This window comes from Petaurus breviceps, unplaced genomic scaffold, assembly GCF_028583685.1.
Source record: "Petaurus breviceps papuanus isolate PSGF00001 unplaced genomic scaffold, PetGlider_PUasm1.0 118, whole genome shotgun sequence".
Lineage (NCBI taxonomy): Eukaryota > Metazoa > Chordata > Mammalia > Diprotodontia > Petauridae > Petaurus > Petaurus breviceps.
This window is the reverse complement of record NW_027185616.1, coordinates 18,777,359-18,802,828: the sequence shown is the minus strand read 5'-3', so window position 1 is coordinate 18,802,828 and position 25,470 is coordinate 18,777,359. Positions and strand designations below refer to the sequence as shown.

The following is a 25,470-nucleotide window of genomic DNA, read 5'->3' as shown; positions in this document are numbered from 1 at the left end:
TGGAGCCTCACTTCTCTTTATTTGTAAAATAAGTTTGATACAGTTATCCCTTCCACATTGTGGGGTTTGGGGGTGCAGCACCCCTATAATCTTGGAAAAATCTGTGTAACAGCCTTTGGCCTTTCCTTTGTAGCAAAAAAGTTTGAATTTTTTTCTTTTATGGGGTATTTACAGTATCTTATTGTAAAATTTGTGTTAAATATTTGATCATAGGTTCTGTGTTGTCTGCTGGCCTTCTCGTGTTATCTACAGCTTCTGCAAAATTGTCCCAAAATTCCCACTTAATTTCTTATACCGACTTGTGATATATTGAAACTGTGATGGGGAAAATTGCATTGTGGAAGGGATAACTATAATTGCAATAATTTTTCATAGATTTGTGCAGAAGGCAGTCTGCATATATGAAAGCATGCTGTAATTTCTATTATTTCTCCTTGGTAGTAAGAATTAGAGCCAAAATTCCATCTGTCTATTAAAGAATTAAGTGGCTGTATTTTAAAGGAGATATTTTGTGTGTGTTTTTGTGTACTTGTTGTCTCCCTCAAAAGCAAATGAGCTTCTGGGATCAGGGAATATTTTGCTTTTTTGCATTTGCGTCTGGCACATAGTAGGTCATTAGGGCAGTTCTGCAGTGAACAAGGGGAATGTTGGAGCACCAGGGAACCCGCTTGCCATGACTGCAGTGCCTCAAGCAGATGCTGGCGACCCCTTCTTTGGGATGTTACAGGAAAAGATTCCTTCCAAAGCACAAATTTGACCAGATGCAGTCCCTTTTGTTTTAGGGGTCTGCGATTCTGTGGGCAGGTGTGATTACTCTGGTGGGTATTATTCAGCGGGCATTTATTACCTTCCTCCTGGGTGCCACTGTGCTAATTCATGGAGATACAAATATAAAAAATGAAACAAATCTCTACTCTCAAGCAACTTGCCTTCTACTAGAGGGAGACGTGTGTGTGTATCTCTGTGTATGCTTGTGTCTGTGCATGTACAAATTGTGTGCCAGGCACTTCACAAATATCATTTGCAAATATTTGATCCTTGCAACGACCTTGGGAGGTGGGTGTTCTCATCCCCATTTTACAGAGAAAGAAACGGAGACAAATGAAGGTTAAATGCCCAGGTCCATCTGATATGGCTAGTAAGTGTCTGAGACGGGATTTGAATTCAGGTCTCCTCGACTCCAAGTCAAGCACTCTGTCCACTTCTCCACCAGCTGTCCCAGAGGTAAGTTGCAAGGTAGATAGGTACAAAATAGTTTAGAGTTGAGGAAACTGAGTTTCAGAGCAGTCGAGTGTCTTAATTTGTTCAAGTTTGGGCCCAATTTTTAGTTGCCGTAAAAGACCTACTTTATCCACAGCTGGTATAAGCATTTCAAAATTAAGTATAAAAGAAACAGCCAGTGTTTGCCATGGAAACACCAAACACAAAGTACAGTTCCTCCAAGAGTAATGTCCATCAGAGGAGCTGAGTCATTCATTTTTGCTACTCTCAAAAATATTTAGTCTTATTTTTTTTGCCTTTTGTGTCACCTTCCTTTTCAAATATATCTCTACTCCACATAGTGACCCATCCTCCAAATTAGACAACAAGCTGTTGTTTAGAAGCGTCTCTGTGCTAAGCCCTAGAGATACAGAGACAAAGAAGGCCCCTGCCTTCAAGTAGCTGACATTCTACTGTGGGATTATGCACATATATAGACATACACAAGGCATATGTAAATATACACACAAGTGTGTACACACACACACAGGATGGAAGCGCTAGAAGCTTTGGGGATCAGGGAAAGTTTTACACAGACGGTGGTGCTTGAGCAACAGCCAACGCCAGGACCCAGATCCTGGACATGGAATGTTGCATGAGAGAGAAGCCTGGTGAGAAAGGGTTAGGGTATGATAAGGTTGGAAATGTAGGCTGGTATTGGATTGTGAAGAGTTTGAAAAGCAAGTGAAGGGGGTGACTCGGTGGTGCAGTGAATAGAGCACTAGCCCTGGAGTCAGGAGGACCTGAGTTCAAATCAAACCTCAGACTTTTAACGCTTACTAGCTGTGTGACCTTGGGCAAGTCTCTTAACCCCAATCGTCCTGCCTTCCCCCCTCCAAAAATTTTTTAAGGAAAACAAGCAAAGGAGTTTATGGAAATAACGAAGATCCATTGGAATTTATTGGGGCGGGGGGTGGCATGGTCAGAGCTGTACTTTTGGAATATCACTGACGGCTGTGTAGAGGATGTAGGGCAAGATTTGAGGTCAGCAAACCAATTAGGAGGCTGTTGAAATGGTTGAGGCAGAAAACCATAAGGATCTGAATTAAGTGGTGTAAGTAGAGAGAAGGGGACAGATGCTGCATCTGTACAGAAACGAGACTTGTTAACTGTGGGGGGGGGGGGGAGAAGGTTGCAGTCTGGCCAGTTGGAAGGATGGTGCTTACCCTTAACAGAAGTAAGAGGCTGCCTGGTGACAAAAAGTAGATAGAGCCCTGGGCTTGGAGTCGGGCACAACCAGCCCCAGACGCCTACTCGCTGTGTGACCTGGGGAAATCATCTAACCTCTATCTGCCTCGAGTTTCCTTTGAAGTTCTCAGTGTTAATTGGATATCTGAAAGCAGCAACTCTTAAATTTTTTGGTCCCAGAACTCCTATACTCTCTCAAAAATCATTGAGGATACCCCACCCCTCCACCCCCTTGCAAAAAAAATTGTTTCTGCAGATAATATCGAACGCTGTACTGCAGTCAGCTTGAACCAACTTGGGAGCCACTTGTTAAATTTTCAGTGTAAGCATTTATAACTCAAAAATTGGCAAATGCTATAAATCAGTACTTGATTTATTGTTTAGACATAAGAAAATTATGGTGGAAAATGTTCATTGGTATTTAAAATGCTTCATGTGTACTTTTTTCCTCTTTGGTGAGCCAGTTGTTAAATAAACATTTACCAGTACAATACTGATTATATCTAATGATATAATCCATATTATATTAGAGATTAAAGCAGGTAAATTATAAAGCATTTATTAACGATTTTTAAAATAACAATGACAAACCCATTACATGTTAACATAAATCACATTTTAATGAAATATAATTATGTTTGCCACAACAAAGTTTTAGTGAGAAGAGTGGCATTGTTCTACATATTTTTTTCAAATATCTTTAAAATCTAGCTTAATAAAAGACAACTGCATTCTCATATCTGCATTTACATTCCATTGTTTTGGCTGAAGTACATGAAGAAAATCTGGCCTCACAGATACTTAGTTAGAAAGGGGAGTCAGTATTTAGACAAATAATGTCCTAAAATTATTATGAAAATAATTTTGATCTTGAGGATCTGTCGAGAGGATTCCCTCTGAGAACCGCTGCCTCTCTGAGACTAAGAGAATTAACAACCAAACTCTGCTTGTCAGATTGACTCTGGTGAATGGAAGTATTGAATTGGCAAGTGGAAGAGGAGTGAGGCTTTTCAGATGTGGTTTGCTCTCTCCTTCCCACCTTAGATTCCTGAGTTAGCTCACTTAAGCTCCCAGATCAGATTAACACTCACACTTAACGGTATGAAGTTTGATAATGGAAAAAGCATTAGACTGGGAATCAAAAAGCTTGAGATTAGTTTAGCCTTTTCCACTAACTTTTAATACGTGATTTTGGATAAATTATTTCTCTCTGTGTTCCAGTCCTGTAATGTGTGGGAGAGGGGTTCCTTACAACTCAAACCCTCTAGTATGTAAATGTCATGGTAAGTCAAGTTTTGTTTTGTTTTGTTTTTTAAAGAAAAGAGGAAGCATAGATCCAGGTCCTCCCTTCAAGCAGCTTATAATTTAGTTTGAAAGACAATGCACATATTCATACACAGGGAATAATTAATTTGCAATGTGAGTGTCAAAATAGATGATACAAATGATAGAGGAATTCAGAGAAGGGATTGATGTGAACTGAAGTGTTTAGAAATAGGATCTGAGCTGAGCCTGGAAGGATGGACAGAATTTAGATAGTTAACTCTGTCCATCTAACACTTCTTCTTCCTTAAAACAACCATCTAGTATGAGGTCTGGAGATTTACTCATGGATTCCTATAATCCAAATATGGTACTGCTTGGGCATCTGAGGGACTGGAGATAATGGAACAGATGTGGGGAGTGAAACAGCCTGTGATTTATGTGACATATGGGGAAAAAGAAATGGTATTATCATTCGTGAAAGGAAGTCTGGGGATTTGGGACCAAAGCTAAAAAGGGTTCATTGACATGGGAAACTTTATAACTGTTTACTTCATTACAATTTAGCTATCGTTAAGGAATTGGAAAGAATTCTGGTTTCATTTTGGTGTATATCATCAAGTGATGGAGTAAACTTTAAAAGCATGTTGTGTCTGTATACACACCACACGTGTGCATACGTATATTACATATACCCATACATAATAAACACACAACACTCACACACATACTTCCCACCCTAGTGGGTGGTTTCTTTAATTGGTGGCCAACTCTCTGCCCATTATTTTAATATTTAGCACAGAGACGTGTTGATGACACAGTATTCTCTTTAGCCGGTAATTTCTTATGATTTTTTGGCATCGTAATCTATTTCCTTAATGTTATTATTACCCTTACAGGAAATGTTTTGGAGAACTGCATAAGTCCGGGTTAGTAGTTAGCTTAGAAGGTAGGCCTGTTTAATCAGATGGGTGGGGGCGGTCCAGAGCGGCTTTTAAAAACACTGCATGGTTATTGGAAGTCCAGACGACAGGACCAAGCCATATTTGTGTAAAGGTTAACGACCGCATTGTTCATCACCTTGCAGTGACTGCAGTGCGCACCTTCTTATCACGCCACCGTTTCTGTAACAGACAAGGGTACACAAGAAACTCTCCGTTTTTCAAAGAGTTTAATGCCAACACCTTCCTCGGGGAAGTCTTCCTGTTAAACCTGTTTAAGATGGCTTTCTCGCTCATTCACACTCTTCATCCCACTGCTCAACCTTCTGACATGCTGATTTGTTAACTTAATTATTTTAATGATCAGAGTCATTAGCTTCTCAAGGACATTAATCCCACATCTTTCTTAATTCATCTCATATTCTTTTTTACTTTCCCACCATTTGGCCCTGGTTGATGCAGCAACTTTTAAATAGCTCAACGGGCAAAGCAGTGGTATATATAGTCTGTAGATTTGGGGAGAGATCATGACTAGGTCTTTCTCCAGGTCTGATTCCTTCATTGTGTTCATACCTAATGAGATACTCGGCTTCATAGAAATTGGCCAGGTTCCAAAGCTTAATCAGCAACAGGTAGAGACTATAAACGGCTCAAAATACTAGGAAGACAAGGTTTACTTGGAGGTTTTCTTTACAAAGTCCCTTCATCGTTTTGCCTTTCATAAGCACAGTTTCCTTTGGAACATAAGAAACACTGTCTCTCTGAAAGGCTTTAGTACCTTTCTGGTTATTTACTGTAATAGTTTCTTTTTGTTTTTTTTTGAGGGGGGAAGGCAGAGTAATTTGGGTTAAGTGACTTGCCCAAGGTCACACAGCTAGTTAAGTGTGAAGTATCTGAGGCAGGATTTGAAATCAGGTCCTCAGGGCTGGTACTCTATTCACTGCATCACCTAGCTGCCCCTAATAGTTTCTTTTTAACTTCATTTATAATTCCCAACAATTTCCCTGCTTAGACAAGAACAATCTACTCTGTGTGTGTGTAGATACATACATATACCTATATGCACATACACATGTGTATATATTACATATATATCTAATATGTACATGTACGTGTATATATACATATTATATATGTCTGTATACGATCATTGTTCTTTATTTAAAAGCCTGCCAGCTAGTCTATGGTTTTCTAATTTTTTATTGCAAGTGAGTGCCACTAAAGCAATAATCCCTGTTTTGTTAGTTTTTTTTTTAGTTGTTACTATTATTTTAATACTTATCCTTAAAAGAACCATTATCAACATTATACTTTTTAAAAACCAGTATATTCATGGAGAAAAGCCTTTTCTTTTGTCAGTTTTTTGGTGAAAGTTCTAACTGGTACCCCCCATTAGCTAAGTTTTCATTCTCTTTCATATCCAACCTCCTCTAAACTCAGCCCCTTTACTATTTATACTTTGTTTTACTATACTTTTTTTGTTTTGCTGTCCAAGCTGAGAATGTTAGTCACAAGGCATATTCTGTCAAATATGTGTGAGTATCATGGTACTAACAGTTCCATTTTGTAACACTGCAGGAATATTTTGTCTAAGAAGTCAGAATGTGTGTGGTTATGTACTGCCTTTGAGTCATTGAGTAAAAAATTATATGGCATATGTTATGTACCCAGTACTATGATGCAAAGGGAGATAAAAAGTGTGTAGAAGACACATCACTTCTCTCATGAAATAAGCATGTTTATTAAGAAGATAAAACTTCCAGATATTATAAAGAAAGAGTATTTATAATTCAAAACTTACGTACAAAAGGTTTATGCTTCAAGAGTATAAAAGTTGCTTTTTAAAACTAATGACACTGAAATACTTTATATATTATATATGAATATATACACATATACTTATTACATATTAAATACTTTAATTATAGAAAAAATTGGGCCCCTAGGTTCCACAGTAGATATAGTCCCAGGCCTGGAATCAGGAAGACTAATGAGGTCAGATTACACCTCAGACATTTCCTAGCTGTGTGACCCAGGGCAAGTCACTTAACCCTGATTGCCCCAAAAAGGGGGGAACCTATAAAAATTACATCTTTAATAACACATCTCCCGTTTTCTAGTTGGAGAAAAATGAAACTTGAATTTTAAGTACTCGTGGCAAGACTTAAAGTGTTTCTTGCTACTGAGTTGTCCCCTCAATGCGGAATAAACTATGACAATACAACGTTTGTCAGAGTCAAGATGGTCTTAGAGCAGACAGTATTTGTGCACAGTCGTGTCCTGGACAGCACAGTGTGGATAAAAGCTTTGCACTCAGAGTCAGGCAGACTCTGGTTTGAATCCCTCCTCAGACATTATTAGCCATGTGACTTAGGAAAGAAATCAGCTACCTTCTCTCAGTTTTAATTTCCTCACCTGCAAAATGGGGGTGATGATAATGACTATAGCACTTACCTTCAAGGATCAAAGGAGATAATACACACCTTAGAGCTCTGTGTAAATATTAGTTGCTAATTACTAGACTGTAGGTCAGAGCTTTACTGAAACTTGGATTTAGAAATTCCAAATTAATTCACACTAAATTGCTGTCCTCTGTGGGTCTCATGATCCTGGCAAAAACAACCCTAGGAGATTTAAATAACTTGCCAGGGAAAGTGTTGGCTGTTTAGAATGATGTTTTGTCTTAGGTTCTCAAATCCTAAAGTCAAATGGGTTACGTTGTTTTTTTAAAAAAATATATATTTTCAAAATAAAAGGGGGGGGGGAGTGGTGAGGAAGCTACCACTCTTCAAAAGCTCCTAGATTTTTTCTCTTAGTACCAAAGAAGCAAAATTGTGGTTATTTTAAAAGATGACTCCTTGGGGGAGGCTGGGTGGTGCAGGGAATAGAGCACCAGCCCTGCAGTGAAAAGGACCTGAGTTGAAATCCAGCCTCAGACACTTAACATAAAAACTAGCTGTGTGACCTTGGGCAGGTCACTTAACCCCAATTGCCCTAAAAAAAATTGACTACTTGTTAAATACACACCAGAGTGTTAAGAGAACCAGACTTCATGTAATGCTGTAAAGCTAGCCGCTGTGTACCCTCTACTCACTGCAAGGCTGCTCTCCTGGGCGGCTGTGGAAAACACTGAACTCTACTGTGTCTCTACCCCTCTGAGGTAGTTGAGGGTTTGTGTTTCTGCCCAGTTTCTGGCAGAGTACAAACTGTCTTTGATTGGTAGAGTAAATACTCACTGCCGGTTACAGCAGATGGATAGTCTTTAGGTTGGAGGTGTTTAAATTGTTCTTTGTTTTAATTGGAGGAAAATTGGACAGAGAAAAGTAGCTAGCTCTCTCCCTCCCTCCTTCCTCCTCTCTCTCCCTCCCTCCCTCTCCCTCCCTCCTTTCTCTCCACAGGATCGCATTTTTCTATTTTCATTAAGAAAACAGGGAACGCTGAGCAGCTAAGTGTCCTTGGGCCAGTATGAGGAGCAAGGGAGAGAGTTCATTGGTGAAAACTCAGCCTATGACATCGTGTGCTCAGCTTGGCTAAGTTACCACTAATGTAGAACTTCTTTTCCTTATGGGGTGAAGGATGAGGGCGTTCAGAGGCAGAGCTACAAGTAGCTTGAAAGCTTGTGTATGACCAGTCAGGCTGGCACAGCGGGAGAGGGAGAGGGGCCGAAGGTCACTGAGTCAAGTGTGCTTCTGGTGACTGCTGAGAAGAGGAGGGAGGTGGTCCAGCGACAAGACCAAGACCGCCTTTTCTTGTTGCTTGGTGAGCCAGTGGCCGAGAGCTCTGGGACAGAGACTGAGCTCCCAGGACTTTTGCTGGGTCCGGGGAGGCTTTGATTGAGAATGCCTGGATGACATAGCAGTCCCGTGGGTGTGAGGAAGAACCGTTGGCCCCTGCCTGACACACGAGCCTGCACTTTCTCTTCTGGCTGTGGAATTCGAGACCGCATTGGAAACGGGTCTAACTGCATACTTTTAGTGAGTATGTTTTTGTGGAATTGAAATAGATATACTTTAAAGGGCACTTTTATGATTAGCGTGAGCCCTGTTTCTATTCTCCCTCCTCTTGCTGTTTTATTTCTAAGCAGGAAAGAAATTTCGCTGTAGTCAAATTTTAAATGGGACACTTTAAAGGGGCTTGGGATTGAAGATACTGACTAATATCTAAATAGCCAGAGGGATTAAAAAAACACAGGAAATGAATGTATAACTCTTTCATTCCCTCTTGAAGGCCTCTTCCTATTTTTTTCCTTATAAAACAAGGAAGGAAGGAGAATTTAAAAAGAAAAACAAGAATCTAGGAGACAGTAATAGGTAAGCAAAATAGCAAAACCTGTCTCAGCTATAAATATTCATGGATGGGTGGAAAGGAACTTCTGGAAGCATGGGTATCTTTTAAATGAATGTTTTTATTGATAAAACTTGCTTTGTATCATCTAGATTTCCCTCTGTATCCTTCCCCCCTCCCCCTGCAAGAGAGCCATCCTTTATACCAAAGAATGTTTGTTTTTTAAAAGAAAAAAAAGAGAATTACACAAATACTTTGGGAAAAAAAATCTGTTGTTATAGCATGGGACCCCATTCCCCTCTGCCCTGTTAAGGGGTCCCCAGAACTTGTCTTTTTGAGTTGTCATACTTTAGAGTTGAGGGAGGTATTTTCTCATTTTTCTTCTTTGGAGCCAAACCTATTCTTTACAATTTTACAACGTTCACGTTTGATTGTCTTTCCATCTTACATTAGTGAAGTCTTAGTGATTGTGTGTATTGTTTTGCTGGTTCTGTTTACTTCACTTTGCATCAGTTCTTGTTAGACCTTCCACACTTCTTTATGTTCATTATAATCGCCCTTTCTTTTCACACAATAACATTGTGTGACATTCCTATTTTTGCCATTTAGACATTCTCCTGATCAGTGGGCATCTCCTTTGTTTCCAGGTTTTTGCTACCACCAAAAAAAGAAATACTGAGGGGGTGGGGAGAGAGAGAGAACATGGATATATGTAGCCATTTTATTTAGATAATTCTAAATTGTTTTCCATAGTAGTTGTACCAATTTACAACTCCACTGATAATGTACTGGTATGCTTGTCTTTTCCCAACCCTTTTAAAATAGACTATTTCCATGTTTTTGTCATCTCTGCCAATTCTCTGGATATAAAATGAAATCTCAGGGTTGTTTGGAAATTGCATTTTTCTTACTAATGGTAATTTGGAGCATTTTAAATAGGATTGTTAATGGTTTGTAATTGTTTCTTTAACAACTTAGACTATTATCTATTGGGCCTAGGTCTGGGGGGTGTGGGTGGGAGGGGGCTTTAGTTTTTAAAGCTGATTTTCATTTTCTCTGATACACGGCACCAAAAGAGCTTCTCCTCCCCCTTCTCCCTTTCTTACATCCCTGAAAAAGTCCATAGTTTAAAAAGACAAACATAAGTCCTATTGATGTTTGGCAGGAACAGATACACTGTTCCCATATCCGTAGGGCTGAACTTTGGAGGTTCCTGTAATTTCTTTTTTAAAAAAATGTGTGCTGTTTGTCCTGGTTCAGTTTAGTCAGAAACAGCTTTTACTAAATGCCATATGGCTGACTCAGTGGTCTGCGCATGGTTTTGCCATTATTTTCATTGACTTCATCTCTTCAGATGTACCATGGAACTGAAATATTCCACATTTTTATTGATTGCTTTAGTCCAAAAAGTTGGAAGCAGATGATGCTTCTTGAAATGAAGGAACTTACAGTTAATGAGTGGAATTGGGATCATAAATATATTCTAGTCCAACCCCCTCATTTTGGAAATGGAAGAAATTTAGGCATAAAGGGAACAAGTGACTTTCCCAAGGTCACACAGTAGTGAATGACAGAACTAGAATTTGAACCCACATCCTTTGACTGCAAATCCATCAGTCTTACCATTATACCATGCAGATTATTGCTGGGTATAATCAGTTGGAAACTGGGCCCTGCTTCAGAGTCAGACTCTCTGAAATCTCATAGGGTAGAGCAGCCTAGAATTCTGACTATTGATTGAGAGATTTGGAGATATCATTCCTGAATCTGTGCCACAGTATACATTGGAAAAGCACAAATTAGAATTATCTGGTCCTAATCACCTTCACCGCAATAGGGGTGTTGAAAGACAAGGCAGAACTCATTCTCTTTCCCCCTAAAGCCTGCCCACTTCCTACCTTCCCCTTCAGAGACTCACCAGCTAGGGGACATCCTAGATTCCTTGCAATCTCCATATCCAGTCTGTTACCAAGGCCTGTCAGCTTCACCTTTCCAGCATCTCTAAACTCTGCCACTTCCTCTCCTTTTGCCATTGCCACCACATTAGGGCGTCACCTCACACCTAGACTATTGTAATAGCCTACCTATAACGCCTCAAGGCCCTCCGGGGCTCCAGTCCATCCTCCATTCAGCCACTAAGGTGATTTTGCGAAAGCACAGGTCTGATCACGACACTACCCTACTCAATAAACTCCCGTGGCTCCCTAGTGACTCCAGGATCAAATACAAACTGCTCTGTTTGGTGTTCACAGCCCTTCATGACCTATCCCCCGCCTATCTTCCCAGTCTTCTTCCACTTCATTCCCCGACACATACTCTTCAACCCAGTGACGCTGGCCTCCTGGCTGTTCTACTGACAAGACATTCCATCTCTTGGCTCGGGGCATTTTCTCTGGCTGTGCTTTGTGCCTAGAATGTTCTCCCTAGAGGGCTTCCTTTAAGTCTCAACTAAATCCCATCTTTTATTGGAAGTTTTCCCCAGTTCCTCTTCATTCTCTCTGTTAATTGTTTCCTGTTTATTCTGTAGCTTATTTTATATACATTTGTTTGCATGCTTATTTCCCCCATTAGATCATAAGCTTTTTGAAGGGACAGTCTTTTGCCTGTTTTTATATCCACAGCCCTGAGCACAATGACAGGCAGATTCTAGGCAATTAATAAAAGCTTATTGAATGACAAACATTGGCTGTAGAATCATTGACTTTTAGAGTTGAAATAGGCCTTAGAAATCACACTAGTCACTGTTTTCGAAGGGGAAGAGATTGAAGCATATGTCTGATGGGTGGCAGAGCCGAGGGTAAAATCTGATTAAATCCTAACTCCCAATCTGGGGGCTCTTTTATTATACTCCATCGTTTTAGAAAAACTTTGAAGCTTTAGTTTTTGCACATACACTATTATAAATTGTACACTATTATCATTACCATTGCAATAAATACATAGAAATGAAAACTCTTTTCTCTCTCTCTTGCAGGAAAATCAGAGAGTGTGCTAAATGGAGACAGTGACAAAGAGCAGAGAGATCCTTATTTTGTGGAGACCCCCTATGGTTATCAGCTGGACTTAGATTTCCTGAAGTATGTAGATGACATACAGAAGGGGAACACCATCAAGAAACTTAACATCCAGAAGAGGCGAAAGCCAGTGCCCCTATACACAGGAACCAAGGATACCCATGGCCAGCTAGGTGTATGGGCCTCTGCTGAATCACTCTCCTCTAGTAATAGTGATGATAACAAGCACTGCCCCTCCTTCCTCACAGCCAGGAGCCAAGTAACAGCCTCAGTAGCCACCAGGCAGCCTGCCCCTTCTGAGGTCTCTCCCACGTTCCTCGCCATCCCAGAAAATAGACAGCTGCCACCTCCCTCGCCCCAGCTCCCTAGGCATAACCTTCATGTCACCAAAACTCTGATGGAGACTCGGAGAAGACTGGAACAGGAGAAGGTCATCATGCAGGCAACCCCGGGAGAGTTTCGGAGACCCAGGCTGGCCAGTTTTGGTGGTCTGGGCTCCACAGGCTCACTCCCCTCCTTTATGGGATCTGGGAATCACAATCCCGCAGCCCATCAGCTTCAGAATGGGTACCAGGGCAATGGGGAATACAGTATTTACACCACAGGTGCAACTGCCTCTTCTATGGGTAGCTCTCTCCGGCACAGCCCGATAAGCTCTGGGATTTCCACTCCTGTGACCAACGTAAGCCCGTTGCACCTGCAGCACATCAGAGAGCAAATGGCGATTGCCCTGAAGCGCCTGAAGGAGCTAGAAGAGCAGGTGAGGACCATTCCGGTGCTGCAGGTCAAAATCTCAGTCCTGCAGGAGGAGAAGAGGCAGCTGGTCTCCCAGCTGAAGAGCCAGAGGCCGCCCTCCCAGAACGATGCCTGTGGCATGAGGCAGAGGTCCTACAGCGCTGGAAACGCCTCCCAGCTGCAGCAGCTCTCGAGGGTCAGGAGGGGAGGCGGAGGAGAGCTGTACATAGACTGTGAAGAGGAGGGAATGGAGAGCGTGCAGCAGAGCACCCAGAGGATAAAGGAGTTTCGGCAGCTCACCGCGGAGATGCAGGCGTTGGAGAAGAAGATCCAGGACAGTAGCTACGAGACGCCCCCAGAGGTAAGAGAGAATGGGGAGTGTCCCTCCAAGGAGCACAGGTCCGTGGCCGTGGGTGCTGACAGCCGCATGGACGATGTTGTCCTGTATCACAGGTCCTCCAGGCCGTGCAGGGATGCTGCTGTGGGGACGGAGACAGAGACCAGGGACTCTGCCGTTGGGGTAACAGAAGCCATGCTCGGTGTCACCACTGAAGCCGATAAGGAAATAGAGCTGCAGCAGCAGACCATAGAGGCTCTGAAAGAGAAAATCTACCGGCTTGAGGTTCAGCTCAAGGAGACTACCCACGACCGCGAGATGACCAAGTTAAAGCAAGAGTTACAGGCGGCTGGGTCCAGGAAGAAAGTCGACAAAGCCTCCATGGTCCAGCCGCTCGTCCTCAGCAGGATGGTGGAGGCTGTGGTGCAGACAAGAGACCAAATGGTGGGCAGTCACGTGGACGTGGCGGATGCTTGTGTGGGTACTCAGCTGCCCACGTGTAGCGTAGGCGTCTCCTGCAAGCCCGATTGGGAGGATAAGATTGTTGGGCCCGAGCTGCCCATGGATTGGTGGATTGTGAAGGAGCACGTGGAAACTCGTGACCAGTGTGTTGGAAGGACCGTGGAGATGCGTGACAAGAGTGTGGGTGTGGAAACCAGCGTTTGCGTAGCAGGCAGTAACACTGAGGAGTCTTTGGGTGATCGGACCCCTTGCAAGGCGCAGCTGGGTGTCAAAGAGGTGCGGTCGGTGGGCTGTGGAGACTGTTCTGTCAATGTGACTGTTTGCTCTCCAAAGGAGTATGATTCCCGGAGCGTGAATACGGAGTCTGTGTTCCTGGTGGACTCTTCTGTCATGGCGGTGCCTCAGACCATGAACCAGCACACCGCTACAGAACTGGAACAGGTGAACCAGTTCACCAACACGGAGGTCGCGTCTCTGGTGGACTCCGGCACTAACACTTTCCTAAGCACTTTGGACAAACAGACTAATACTAGGACTGTGGACGTGCGGACTGTGGCGGTCGGGGAGGGCAGGGTCAAGGATGTCAACGCTTCCACCAAGACTCGCTCCATCGGGGTTGGGACTTTGCTTTCCAGCGATTCTGGGTTTGACAAGCCTTCTGCTGTGAAGACCAAAGATTCGGGAGTGGGACAAATAAATATTAATGAGAACTACCTGGTGGGTCTTAAATTGAGGAATATGGCCTGCGGACCCCCACAGTTGACTGTGGGGTCGGCAGCCAGCAGAAGGAGCGTAGGTGTTGGAGATGAGCCTGTGAGTGAATTGGTGGAAGGCTCCCCAAACCAGGCTCCTTCTGAAATAATGACTGGCTTAGATCACTACATCGAACTTGTCCAGAAGCTCTTGGCAGAGCAACAGACTCTGTTGGCTGAAAACTATAGTGAACTGGCAGAGGCTTTTGGGGAGCCTCATTCTCAGATTGGCTCACTTAACTCACAACTCATCAGCACGCTGTCATCCATCAACTCTGTCATGAAATACACCAGTACGGAAGAACTAAGGAACATAGACTTCCAGAGACAGAACCTGGACAAAATGGCAGGTAGGATGTGTTCGGGATGGGCTTGGAATTGGGGAAAGGCAGCAAAGAGGTCTTTCTGAGTCATTCTTTGGATTGTTTGAGTCTTGTGTGTGTGTGTGTGTGTGTGTGTGTGTGTGCACGCGCGCACGTGTGCGCGTGTGCACATGCCCGCATTAGCCCAGGAGTTCTTCATGGGTCATGGGGCTGAAGATGACATAGTCTGGCCTTCCCACTTGGTTTACATGATTTCTGTTTTATGAAGGAACACATGAACAAATTCCTTTCCATTTGGGCCCATAATTGACAGTATGTTAGAATTCCATTTAATTGAAGATTAGTGTCGGTGAAAGGGGAGGGAGGCAAGTGGTGCCATAAAGGCCTGGGTTCAAGTCACCTCCATGATACATATAGACCCTGGGCAAGTCACAACTCCTAGTGTCCTACATAGCTCTCCAAGATTATATATAAGTTGCTTAACAGTTGCTAATTTATGCCAATGTAAAAGGAGCTTTTTCACTGAGAATTCCCTAGTAAAATCAAAGGTTTCTATCTACCCTGTCCGCTGCTACACAGCACCCCCCCAAAAAAATTGACAGGCGGTAAATAATCCTCTAAGAACTTTCAGACATGGTAAAGTTCTTTATATCATTCAAATTTCACAACAAATTTTATGTTTTTCTCCCTTTCCTACAGAAAATCCTGTTAGCACCTGTTTTTCTTTAAACTAATGTTAAATAATGTCTCTAGTTCCATTGCAAGATTTCATGACCAAGTTATGCATTTTCCAGTAAGCAAGACAGTGGAATGATCATTTCCCTTGTTATGACTGGTGGAAGAGAAACTTCCACCAGTTTTTCTAAAAGTGGCAATTACTGACTTGGCAGCCCATTACATGGCATTTCTTTCTGTTGATTTTAAATGTATATGCAGGTTTGGGGGAGTAGAATGAAATCCTACTGTCCAATCAAACTGAATACTGCGGGAGAAAATAATACAGATGCTTCCAGTGATGTTTGTAGCCCATGGAAAATAAATGTCACCAAACATATTTTCATGTATTTACAATAATAATTCGCATTTTCCCACAGGCTTTCAGGTTTTCCGATTCCCCCTACCACCCTCTCAATAATCTAGTGAAGTCGGCATTACAAGTATTATCATTCTTTCAGTTGTGTCCAACTCTTCCCAATCCCATTTGGGGTTTTCTTGGCAGAAGATGGTTTACTGGAATGGTTTCCCATTTCCTTCTCCTGCTCATTTTACAGATGAGGAGACTGAGGCAAACCAGATTAAGTGACTTACCCAGGGTCACACAGCTAATAAGTATCTAAGGCTGGATTTGAAGTCAGGAAGACTCCTTTCTCTGACTCTAATGCCAAGCATTCTATCCACTGTGCCTCCTAATTGCCTTGCAAGTATTATTGCTACCCATATGTTGCAAATGAGGAAATTAAGGCTGAGAGATATGAAGGGACCAGCTTATAAGGTCAAACAGATATTAAATAAAGGAGATGGGAATCAAATCGAGGTCATTTCCCTCCAAGTTCAGCACTCCTTGTATTTTATGACATTGCCTCTTTCTCTAAATAAGCCATGGCTTAAGATTTGGAAACATAAGAACGTTAAACCATAATATCCAAGTTTAAATGCCAGCTCTTCAGCTTCCTACCTCTGTGACATTGGGCAAGTCACTTAACCTCAGTGGGTCCCAGGTTCCTCACGTATAAAAGGCAAGGATTTAGACTAGATATCTCCTGGGTCTTAGATCCATGACCCTGTGATATATGTGTGTGTAGGAGTTTTAAGTTCCTCTGAAAAGGCAGCTGGTTAAGTTGGATTAAACTTTTGGCTTGTTTATGGTTTAGCAAGGATACCCTAAGAAAACCTGGGCCCAGATCAAGTTTCAGTCATTTTACACAGCCGCGTAGCAAGATATTGTTTATCACAATTTAAAAACAACTACTGCTGTTCTCCAAAAAAACCCACCACTCCAGACAATGAATGACTCAACTTTTTCTCTTTCTTTGACTAATGAATGATGAAGTGTGCAGGAAAGTCCATGAAGCTGGAGATAGGAAAACATATTCAAGGCCGTTCAACAAAAATCCAAATAATTGTGAACCTGTTTATTTCTACCTTATTCTTGACAGATACAAATATTTATGAAGTACCGGCTGTATACAGCGCATTAGGAGTGTAGGTGCTTAGGGAGATAAAAAGTTTACTTAGGACACAGTCCTTGCCCTTATGGAGCTTACAGAAAATTGGATTGACACAATATATTACACTCTAAATGTATTTGAGAAAATAACAAAAGAAAGTGTTATAAAGGGTCCAAAGAGTAAAGCCATTGCCAATCTGGGGAATTAGGGAAGACTTCTTGGAGGAAGTGGGCTTCCCCTTTCAAAGCCCATTTGATTTGGGCTTTAAAGGGTGGGTAAGCACTTAAAAGGGGAAACTGGGGGAGGGAGGGCATTAAAAACATGATGTCAGATCCTAAGTCCAAAATAAAATCTTTAAATATCTCTAGACACAGGTGCAGTAGAACATCATCTATTAATAAAGACTTTTCCTAACTGAGCTTTCTGTTTCACATTCTTGCCAAAAATATTGAGGTGTAACATCGTAATGACTGGTCTATAAAGTCAATAACTGAGAACAGAGAGTAATGTCTGTCTGGGCACAGTACACATCATTTTGACCATTTCCAATTATACTGACTCTTCACACTCCTATAAACACGTACACCTCACTAATCGTTAAAAAAAAATTGTGTCTGGTGCCATTAAAACATCCACTTTTATGAAACAGTATTCCTATGCCAAAAATTAGTAGCATCTCTAGAACTTAACATGCATTGTCCCTCTAAGGCACCCAGGAACAACTTTGCCTAATCCATATCTATAGTCACATTTGTGTTTATAATCATATTATCACAAGGTGCCTTCACCATGACATTTCAGCAAGGATGGGGAGTTTGGGGTAGTACTGTGGGATTGCCCTCCTCCCTCCTCTTCCTGACCCATTTTCAGTGTTTAATAGTTGAGATTAAAATGACAAACTCGTTGTTGTGTTTAATGTTTTCATTATCTGGTAAATGGTTAACACAGTTTGCAAATTACAAGCAGACAGATTACCAAGAGCAAAGAATGGGGAAAAAAATGAAGCTTGGTCAAATGCCAAATAGATCACCCCTGTTCAAAAAATGGATCTGTTGAAATCATAGCAGTGTGTTTGGTTTTTCATGTAATCCCTGGATAGCTTTTGCTCCGGCATGAATAAATACAAATAATTTATTTATTCAAGGTCAGTATTTTGGACATTTCAGCAAGTATCGGAAAATAACCAAACAAATCACACAGAAGTTATTTTGCTTATATGAAGCTTCATATTATTATAATAACATTTTCATTAGTCATTATGAGCATATTATGTCATCACACACCACAGTTTTAGCAAGAGATTTTCCTGGTACAGAGGAGAATTCTCAAGGCAAAAGGGGTAAGATTTTGTTCAATTAGATAGACTCAGTGGAAAACCTAAGAATATGACCCAAATCTAATAAACTCCTGAAAGGCCAGTGTAGCATGCTGTAGAGAAATACATTGGGTTTCACAGAGACAGCTTAGTCACAGAGCCATGGACTTGAGTCCAGAGGGCAGATTCAGATCCCTGCTCTGAGGCTTACTACTCATTTGACTACAGGCAAAAACCCGTCACCTCTGCCTTCAGTTTCCTCATCTGCAAAAACAACCAGCTATTCATAACAGGGATTATGGATGGAGAAATGGTCATGTTTGGTGATATTTCCCAAGTTCATGATAATAATTTTTTTTAATTTAAATAAGGGAGTTAGAGTGAGACCTAAAGACTTTTCCAGTCCCAAATGTGATTTGAATCCCAGTTCACGGGCAGGGTACATTGGGCATAATGTGCAAAAGATGGTGTACACCTTATAGGCCAGCTGAATTCTGTTACCCCGAGGTCATGTCTCTTAAGGTTTGCAAAGACTTTACATGTTGTTGTTTGTTTAATTTTCATTCATGTCTGACACTTCGTGACCCCATTTGGGGGCTTTCTTAGCAAAGATACTGGGATGGACCTTTCCCTTCTCCAGCTCATTTTACAGATAAGGAAACTAAGGCAAAAAGGGTTAAGTGACTTGCCTAGGATCACACAGCTAGTTAGTGTCTGAAGCTTGATTTGAACTCGGGTCTTCCTGATTCCAGACCCAGCACTCTATCCCCTGCACTACTTAACACCCCACTTGACATATGTTAATGCATTTTATCCTCACAACAACTCTGGAAGGTAGGCGCTAGTATTATCACCATTTTGCAGATGAGAAAATAAGGCTGAGAGAACCTTAAGTGTCTGAGGTCTTCTGACACCAGGTCAGGGGCTCTGTCCACTGCTGCATCTGCTTCTTGGCAGTATAAGACTTGGATTCAGGAAATACCTGGGTTCCCAAATCCGATACTGCTGATTGTGTGACTATACACAATTCTTCGAAGTTTCCTCTTCTCCAAGATAGTACTTACCCCACCATAGTAAAGCGCTTGGCAAACTTTTAAAAGACAAAGTAAATGTGAGCCTAGGTTCTCAAAGCCTATTCCAGTGGCAGTAGAACTTGGCCACAGTGGAGATGCTCTGGGTATGGGCCTTCCACATGGCTCTGTAGGTCCAGGACCACCCCAAGGAGAGATTCATTACAACAGAGTGGATTATCAGGTTTTGCTATATGTTATGTTTCTAAGTGATAAGATTCAATCTATAATATAACCAACTCCACTGAATAACCAACCAGCAAGTATTTTTTAAATAACCAACTATATGCCTGACACTGGGCTTATGTTTTGGAGGGACTTTTGTCACAGGGTTTACCAAACTAAAAAGGGATTACTCCAGAGCCCACCATGGTATAGTGGAAAGAAAATTGGCTCTGGAGTCGGAGGATCTGGGTTCAAATCTGCCCGCAGACCTTTACTACCTGCCTCCCCTTGGGTAAACCTCTGTATGCTTCATTTTTCTTATCTGTAGAACAAGGGTCTTGAATTGAACGACCTCTGGGGTCCCTTCCACATCTAGATCTATTATCCCAATGAAACTTTATCGTGAATTTAGCCAACAAATTTGAAATGTTTCTTGCTAAGCTATTGTGTTCTCATCCATCATCAACTGAGATATTTGCAAATGCTTATTCAGGGGCAGCTAGGTGGCACAGTGAATAGAGCACTGGCCCTGGAATGAGGAGGACCTGAGTTCAAATGTAGCCTCAGACACAACACTTACTAGCTGAGTGATCTTAGGTGAATCACTTAACCCCAATTCCCCTGCCTTTTCCCCTCCAAAAAAGGCAAACAAACAAACAAACAAACAAATAAATACATGCTTGTTCCCCTTCTCTTTCCTTTTCGTGTTGTGGAATGATCCACTGTCTTCTGGTGCCCTGCATTTTATTGGGCAAAAATGAGGGGGAGCTCTTTCCCACAATTCCTCTAGAACATGAGACTTCTCTAGTGCCTGTGATACAGCCAAGATTTGGTGGTTTGGTCCCCCTTTGGTATCACCAAACGCTCTCCATCAGCTGTTCTCTCAGAACCCTTTGGAGGGATGGTTGGCGCTTTTCTTCTTCATATAATTGGCACTGGGTTTGGTTGGAGAGGTCGTGGTGGTTTTTGTTTTGTTTTCCTTTTGAAAAAGAGAGGGGAGAGTCTAGACATGCTCACTGCCGTTACAGATGTTCTAAAAATAATAGCTGTCGTGCTGTCTCAGAGCAAATGTAAATCAAATGGTAAATAACAGCTGAACTGGGCTTGGATAGGCTGCCAACCATAACTAAAAATTCATCCCTCACAAGGACAGCTTGTCTATTTATAGTCATCCTTATCTTCATTTTGTTATTAAGTATGTGAATTATAAGCAGTTTACATAATTGCAAAACCCACTTGGCAGGCATGGGCATTGAGCCAAAGCTGGATCATTTATATAAATTGACATTTGTTTCTAAGTGACACGTTCCCGCACCCCTTCCCCCAGCCCAGAGAATGCATCTGTTCATTGTCATGGTATGCATTTTCCCCCTCACAGAATTTCAGTTACATTCTAAGATTAGAGTGGATGGTTTTGACATTCCATAGAACATAAGCTCCCTGAGGACAGTGACCTAGTAGGTGATTAATAACTGCTTATTGATTGACTGCAAAGGCCACAAGAAGTAAATAGTAAGGCTGTTTCTGAAATTAAAACTTAGGAGAAAATTCAACATTGGACCTACAATGGAGGCGACCATAATAGCCGTTTATGATATTTGCAAGGCCCTTTTATATAGAGTTATCCCTTCCACATCACAGGGGTTATAAGCGCAGCGCCCCCTGATCGAGAAAATCCACATAACATTTTTTGACCTTCCCTTTGTACCAGAGAAGAAGTCTGAATTATGATGATATTAAAAGACAAAATATGTTGATATTACACAATACCATAACACGTATTTTATGCATTTCTGAGTTTCTAAACTTTTTCTGTGTTATCTGCTGGTTTTTGAGTGTCATCTATGGCTTCTGCAAAACTCCCCCCAAATTCCCATTTAATTTCTTATGCCAAACCCATGATGATGTATCAAAGCTGCAATGAGGAAAGTTGAGATGTGGAAGGGATAGCTGTGTTTTCTCATTTGATCTTCACAGCAACCCAGAGAGAGAGGGCTTGTTTCACAAAGCCAGTGAGCATCAGAGGTGGGAGGCAAACTTGGGACTCCTGACTCCAAGTCCAATACTCTTTCATTTATCAGTTTTTTCCATGTTTTTGCTTTTTTTGAGTTCAAATTCTCTGCTTCCCTCTACCTTACACTCTGCCCATTGAGAAGGCAAGTAATTAAGGCCAGTCCGGCGTACTTTGTCCACTGTGCTGTCTGGCCACAAAAGAGATACCCGTGTGAAATTTGTCAGCCTCATTATTAGAGGAGAAACCTTTTCTACTCCTATCAGCAGTTTTTAGTGTGGTCACGAAAATTCCTACAATTTCTTATTATTATCTAATACTTACGCCTTGAATTTTAAGTAAGAGTGTATCAGCAGAAAGGCCCTGCTTTCTTTGGAGGGGAAGAACCTCACAGGATTCTAACCTTTAAGAACTTTGGTGAATCTGTTTATTTAATATTGCTTAAGCTGATCTTTTAAAGCTGCTTGTGGTGGGACTCAGGAAATGAAAACTCACTTAAACTTTTGGGAGATTACAAGTGCAATCTGCCAGCATGCATTTATTAACTGCCTTTGGTATATACCAGGACTATGGGTTGCTGGGGATACAAAAAGAAGTGACAGAATATATATATATATATATCTTTTGTTGTTGTTCAGTCATTTACAGTCATGTCTGACTCGGTGATCCCATTTGTTGTTTTCTTGGCAAAAATACTACTGTTCCCTTCTCCAGCTCATTTTACAGATGAGGAAACTGAGTCAAACAGATTAAGTGACTTACCTAGGGTCACACGGCTAGTAAGTGTCCGAGACCAGTTTTTAGCTGAGGAAGAGGAATCTTCCTGGCAGTTACAAATCTTGGGGCAAGGGAAGGGGGTGCTGCAGAATCTCTACCATCAGTTTGCTATTGCGCTATCATATCTATAGTTCTTTATTCGGCATATGCCTCTTTGTGAAGCACTGTGCTAGAAGTAGCGAGCCTGTCGTGTTAAGTAGAAGGGAAAAGGCCTGTTGTGGGCTAGTGTCCCCACAGAAAGCTTCAGAGGTGAGCCTTCGGCTTGGATCAGCAAAGATGTAGAAGTTCATGGGCTTGACACCCCACCTTTGGCTAATCCAGTATTTAAGTGGGTTTTCTGGGTCAAGTTTTGGGAGGGTATGTAATTAAGGTGGGTGGGGCAGTGATGAGGGAGAATCTGATTTTTAATCCAATCTGGGTCTCTTTTTTTTTTAGTTTGCTTCTAGTTAAATATCTGCCCTTCCTTATATTTGTGACAATTCCAGGCATGTCTTCATGAAATACAAATGACCCTGAAAGTGCTAGGCACTTTATTTAGGGTCTGAATGTTTAAGCAGAAAGGTGGGTTTCAACCCTTCACCTTGACTGGTCATTTTGGTACATACACTGATTTTCAAGAGAGTATTCTTAGGAGAAATTCTGGAAGAATACATGGTGGTCATGCTATAGATTGTATAACAGGAAGAATATTGACTTTCTACTTCCAGAATGATTAAAATATGTAGAAAGGGTATAAGTTCAACAATTTCTCCTACCTCCTACTGATTTAAAAAAAAAAAAAACCCCACATCTGGCATGAGGCAAATGACCTGATGTCCTGGCCAGTGCCATTATGCTCAACATCAAATCAGTTCTTTGCCTTTGGACCTTAGTTTGGCCAGAATTCCCAAGCGAATGCTTGGAATTACAGCATCACTGTAGCAAACCAGTCATAGGTAGTGCCAAAGACCAGCACATAAGGTGTTAGTGGAAGTTAGTACTGAATTGAAATTTGGTTTCGTAACATGGCTAATTAATACATCCGTGTTGCTTTCACATCAGCGTTTTCAGAAGGTATGCACAGTTAAAATACAGAAATATGGATTGGTGTGTCGAGCTGTTTGGGAATAAGTCAACACAGAATACGATTGTTCTTTGAAAATTTCATTTGTAACATGGAAGAGATGGGCTAATGTCAACCAGTAACTGATACACATTCTGAATTAAATGGAGCTGGAAGAGATCATTTCCCAAGGTCTCTTCCTGCTTCATTAGTCTGTGATTCTCTAACATTTTCTAAATGCTAGATTATGCTTAATATTTCAAATTTTATTATATCATGATGCATAATCTGGTTACTAACTATATAACAGCTGCTGAATGTATTGTAGAATTAAAATGAACACAATATTAAGGAGGGTTTATCTTTAGGAAGTGAGATCTGAAACTTTTATCAAAATCTTCAGTTGAGCTCTCATTAGGGCATAGAGGTGACCCTCAGTTCTCAAAGGCAATGGAGAACACATTTGGACAGCTTTTGTCAAACTTAGAGAAGCTTTGACTTGGGCAGCTAGGCGGTGCAGTGGTCCAGGCACTTGGCCCGGAGTCAGGAAGACTCATCTCACCAAGTTCAAATTTGGCTTCAGACATTTACTATGTGTGTGACTTTTTACCTTGTTTCCCTCAGTTTCCTCATCTGTAAAATGAGCTGGAAAAAGAAACGGCAAAACCACCCCAGTTTGCCAAGAACACCCCCAATGGGTACCTGACTGAAGCTGCTAAATAACAATCGATTCTGGGTCCAAGGACCCACCTTGATAAATGTGGAAGAGCCTAATGCCCAGAAGCTTAACCGGCAGGTGATAATTCTTCTTTTGGCCACAGAAGTTGACAGACCTACCAGCTAAAGCAGGAAGCTCAAGCTATGTAGGGCAAACATCATCAGTGAAATCAGGGATCTTTTAAGTATTAAAAAGGAAGGTCCTAGGATCTCAGATCTTGAACTGGAAGGAACCATAAAAGTGAGAATCTGCTCAAATCCCCTCATTTTAAAGAAGGGGAAGCTCCACACACCCCACTTGTACCTCCACCCCCACAGCTTTTGCAAGTATTAATGAGTTTTTTGTACTCTGTTATCCAGGAATGTTAAGGAAAGTAGCAGCTCCTCCTAACTAGTTAAGCATAAGCATTTAATGGATCTTAATGGTCTCCTCTCCTTTTACCAAAGGGGAAACTGAATCCCAGCAGGAAAGTGTTAATTGTGAATCCCCTTCCCTTCCCAGGCACCATTATGCATTTGGGGCAGCTTGGTGGTTCTGTGCATAGAGCACTGGGCCTGGAGTCCAGCCTCACACTTTTGTTAGCTGTGTGACCCTGGGCAAGTCATTTAATCCTGTTTGCCTCTGTTTCTTCATCTGTAAAATGAGCTGGAGAAGGAAATGTCAGACCACTCCAGTATCTTTGCTAAACCTCCAAAAAGGGTCACCAAGAGCCCAACACATCTGAAAACAATTAAACAACAACAAAGAAAACACTAGAGATTTTTAAAAATGTGTTGGAGCTATAAGGGAGCTTTGAATTCTGATTTAAATAGTCACATTTGTTTTACATTGGTTTGTTTACTTGACTACTTTAAGAATTCAGTTTTGCTTTGCCTGGCTATAGGAAAAAGACTGCATCTGGTCTCAAAATAGTCAGTAAAAGTAAAGCACCTACTGTGTGCCAGGTTCTGTGCTAAATGCTGAAAATCCTGGCTCCATTCCCTTTTCTGACCTCAGGTAAATTACTGAATCCATCTGGGCATTAGTGTCTCTTTCTATAAAATAAGAGTTGAACTAATTGCTATCTAAGGGCCCTTCTAGCTGCTTTGCATAACTCACAGAATCTCAGAGTTGGAAGAGACCTTGAAAGCAATCTAATCAAGCTCATACCTGAACTGGTCACACAGCTTTTGTGTTTTGTTTTCTTTTGGTTTGGTTTTTTGTTTTTTTGTTTTTGCTTTTTGAAAGGCATTTGGGGTTAAGTGAACTGCCCAAGGTCACATGGCTAGTTTTTGTGTTAAGTGTCTGAGGCCAGATTTGAACTCAGGTCCTCCTGACTCCAGGGCCAGTGCTCTATTCACTGTGCCACCTAGCCGCCCCAGGCAGCTTTTGTTGAAAGAACTCTAGTGGGAGGGAACTCACTGGAACTCAGTGTGGTAGCCTGGAAAAAAAATGCTGGATCTTCATCCGCATCTAACTTCTGCCACTAACTACTTAAGTGACTTTGGACAGATCATAGCCTCTCCAGGCCTGGAGTAGATGACCTCTGAAGCTCCTTCCTGCTTGAAATTTTTAATCCTGTGACCTCCTAAAGCAAAAAGTTCCATTTTGGGATAACTTGTCATCATTAGGAAGTTTAACCATAACATTTACACCACATTTGTCT

General features: G+C 41.6%; 1 protein-coding gene across 2 annotated transcripts in view; it reads left to right on the top strand.

Moving 5' to 3' along the window:
* The window catches only part of KANK1 (KN motif and ankyrin repeat domains 1), a 266,017-nt gene that overhangs the window by 215,229 nt on the left and 25,318 nt on the right, over positions 1–25,470 (top strand). For both annotated transcript variants that reach the window (XM_069086846.1, XM_069086838.1), the window contains exon 4: positions 11,911–14,586. In XM_069086846.1, the coding sequence (XP_068942947.1) occupies positions 11,911–14,586 (2,676 nt within the window). The remainder of the gene's footprint in view (positions 1–11,910; positions 14,587–25,470) is intronic.